At 34.7% G+C, this 3,350-nt stretch overlaps 1 protein-coding gene across 1 annotated transcript in view; it reads right to left on the bottom strand.

Moving 5' to 3' along the window:
* Nucleotides 1–1,645: 1,645 nt before the first annotated feature.
* Nucleotides 1,646–3,350, bottom strand: part of ADGRG7 (adhesion G protein-coupled receptor G7) — a 24,525-nt gene continuing 22,820 nt past the window's right edge. The window contains exon 16 of the mRNA XM_031555098.1: nucleotides 1,646–1,908. Within this exon, the coding sequence (XP_031410958.1) occupies nucleotides 1,684–1,908 (225 nt within the window). The 3' untranslated portion in view covers nucleotides 1,646–1,683. The remainder of the gene's footprint in view (nucleotides 1,909–3,350) is intronic.

Raw genomic sequence — 3,350 nt, 5'->3', positions numbered from 1 at the left:
TATTATATATTCTTCAGTTGTAGTTTTTGTGTGTGCATGTTTGGTTTTTTTTTGATGTTTGTTTTCTGTGGGTTTTTTTTTTTGCTTTTTTTTAATAATATTAAAATAATGTATTTATTAAGCTTTTTAGAAGTTCTGTGTTCAAAATTAAATGGGATTTGGAGAACAATTTTTGTGGGGGAAAAAAAATCGTAGACAAGAAAGTGCTATTAATCTTTGAAGGAGCCACTTTCGCAATATCCAGCTGCTTTTGACGGCATGATCTAAGATCATCCTTCCTAAACCACGTTATAATTTCTAAAATACTTTTTCTTTAACAAAGTTGAAGAAATCAGCAAAGGAAGGTATTACAAATTGAATTTACAAGTATATGATATGCAACCTGAAACATACATAACCAGTCCAAAAAAAAAAAAAAGAAAAAAAGAAAAAAATAGTATCGATTACCTTTCCTAGATAAGTTTTACTGACCTTTGACTTTCTGGAGCAATGGTGATGAACTTCAGCCTTGTATCTGATATCTGGCTGTTTTGGAGGCTTATTAATTTGGAGGCTGGCCATGCTTCTTCAAGCAGGTTATGAAAAACTCAACATGATGTTCATTTAAAAAAAAACAAAACAGAGCTAGCAAAGCATACATATGTATTTAAAAAAAGCAATAATGATTTTTAAAATTAACTGCCTACATTTCTCAGGCTTTTTTTTCTTCACACAGAAGAGAATGAGATGTGTCAGAATATTTACTTCCGTTTGTTAGGCAAGAGCCCTCTACAAGTGGGCTTTAGAACTTTGCTCAAGGTCACAAAGGGAGAAGAGCTGCTTGTTCTTCTGCCAAGCTCCCCTTGACACCAAAGGACAGAGAGGCAGAAAGAAAGGTGCAGCCAAAAGCCAGAGTGTGGCTGAATGCTGGCTGAAGTACCCCAGCTGGTATCTAGCAATACTTGTATACTTCCAAAAGGGAATAGGTGTCCTAACATAGGCAATGGTGGGGGTGATGTGAATAGGACCTAGGTTATATATTTATAAAGAATTTCTTTCCTAGCTTGTTTCTTCAAGGGCTTTTTTTTTTTTTTTAATTATTTTTATTTTCTCATATGAAAACAGAATATTTTGTCTAACTAGTATTTAAACTGAAGAAGTTTTAGTTGCAAAATTTTAAAATATTCTAAGATACAGATTTTCTTCTGTAAAGACAGTTGTAAACTCAACATTTTATGGAGGTAGTACATATAGTTTGGATTCAGAACCACTAAGAGCTGTGCATTTGTTTTACCTTCTGGTCTCTTATTAAATTAAAATTGTTCTTACAAAAGGGAGAGAAGAGCTATGTTACATAGGCTAGGTAAACACGTTGAACTGGTCTGAGAAATGAAAAAGACATAAACAGAGCAACTTCTGTATGTCTGTACTGTAACACAAATCTATAATAACTTCCTTTCAAAGACCTTCCTCTGTTGCCTGCAGTGCGAGTGGTATCAAGACGTACCATTGTGTTATCTCTGCACAATCACGCACATGCAGTTCTGCTTTTTACTCCTACTGTTCTTGTCTTAAAATGTATTCCAAGCTACCTGCAGTTGGAACAGTATGTTTGTCATTCAGGATACCGGTGAGATCTACATAAAGCAAGCCGTGAAAAAAAAAATAAAAATGTAGGATTATATTTAATATATTTATAGATTTCTAACAGCCATTAGGAAGAGTGGACAAGGAAATATTTTCTGTAGAAATTTCAGATAATCTGAAAATTCCTTGGGAATGCTTTGCAGGCTGTGATTTTGAAACATGGTAAATTTCTGAATGCAGATAAATTTGTATCTCTGGTACTCTCAACACAGAAAACACTTCAGAAACTTTTTTCTTGACGATTGGTGATCTGAAAGTGTACAGAATACAAATCTGAAGTCCCTATGGAAAAAGAAAAAAAACAAACACAAAAGCACACCATTAATGTTTCATTGATAAAACTAGAAGGGATTAGTTAGTATTTTTTAACCTGAAAAAATATCTACAAAATAGTTTTCAGCAACCATTAACAATGATATTAATACTTTGAAATACAAGTATTTCTTTAACTGGGGCAATTATTTCGTGTTACTATAAAATTGCAGCTATAGTTACCTCATTTGCACATTGTAGTGAATTAGTTAATATGTCTTCTAATGAATAGAATGAATAGACTTGCCTGACTCTTAAGCAATAAATGTGTCCGGTGTACCCTATCATCATTTTCAGCAGACATATGTGGAGGCAAAGGAGGACTGCAAAATTTCTGTTCTGAGTTCTCATTAAAAGCATTAATCAAGAGAATCCTGAAGGGGAAGGAGGGAAAACAAAGAAACAAACAAAAACCCTAATTCTTTGAAACAGATTTGTATTCTGACTGTTCATGATTTCAGTTTTAAATCACAGAATCATGTAATCATAGAGTCATAGAATGTTTTGGATTGGAAGAGACCTGAAGGATCATCAATTTCCAACTCACCTGCCACAGTGAGTGGGAATACTATCTATCAAATACTAGACCAAGTATTTGATCACATTGCCCACGGCCCCATCCAACCTGGACTGGAACACCTCCAGGGATGGGGCATTGACAACCTCTCTTGGGCAGCCTGTTCCAGTACCTCACCACCATCTCTGTGAAAAACTTCCCTTTGACATCTAATCTAAACTTTCCTTCCTTTAGTTTAAAACCATTCCCTCTTGTCCTATTGCTATCTACCCATGTAAAAAATGTAAAAAATCACTGTATCCATTAGTATAGTAATAATCATATCAAGAATTTTTTGCAGGGACAGTTTGCAGATCTCATCCCCGCTGGTATACAGGGACTCAGTTTTCAGTAAATCAAGATGACAGTAAACAATTTTAGATTTGGGGATGAAGGAATTGTGGGAATTGTCACATATGTCCAGTTAGCTGTTTTGCAGAAAATATTTACTAATATATTAATGAAGTATCCACTATTTCATATACTTAACATGCCTTATATGAGTACAGAGCCAAGAATTTTTAAGGTCTGTGTTACACCTGGGGGAAAACAAAGCAGATGCTTTCCTATGGGCTTTTATTCAGAATCACTGTGAGAGTTCTCAAGATGTAAATCTCCAGTTACTTTCCTGGGATGCTTTTCCACAGCTGACAAGGAAGTTTTTTCCTGATATTCACTCTGAATTGCTTTGGAGACCAGAAGGATAGCACCCCTGTCTGAAAAATATTCTGAATCTGCATTCCACCAAGTCCTTCACTTTACCACCATTCATTCAACAAATGTATCAGAGACGTTTGTTGTTGTTTTTTTTTCCAGTGTCTAAATTGTTAGTCTCAGAATTGTAGATACTTTACCT

Source organism: Meleagris gallopavo, chromosome 1 (genome assembly GCF_000146605.3).
Source record: "Meleagris gallopavo isolate NT-WF06-2002-E0010 breed Aviagen turkey brand Nicholas breeding stock chromosome 1, Turkey_5.1, whole genome shotgun sequence".
Lineage (NCBI taxonomy): Eukaryota > Metazoa > Chordata > Aves > Galliformes > Phasianidae > Meleagris > Meleagris gallopavo.
This window is presented reverse-complemented; position numbering and strand designations above follow the sequence as displayed.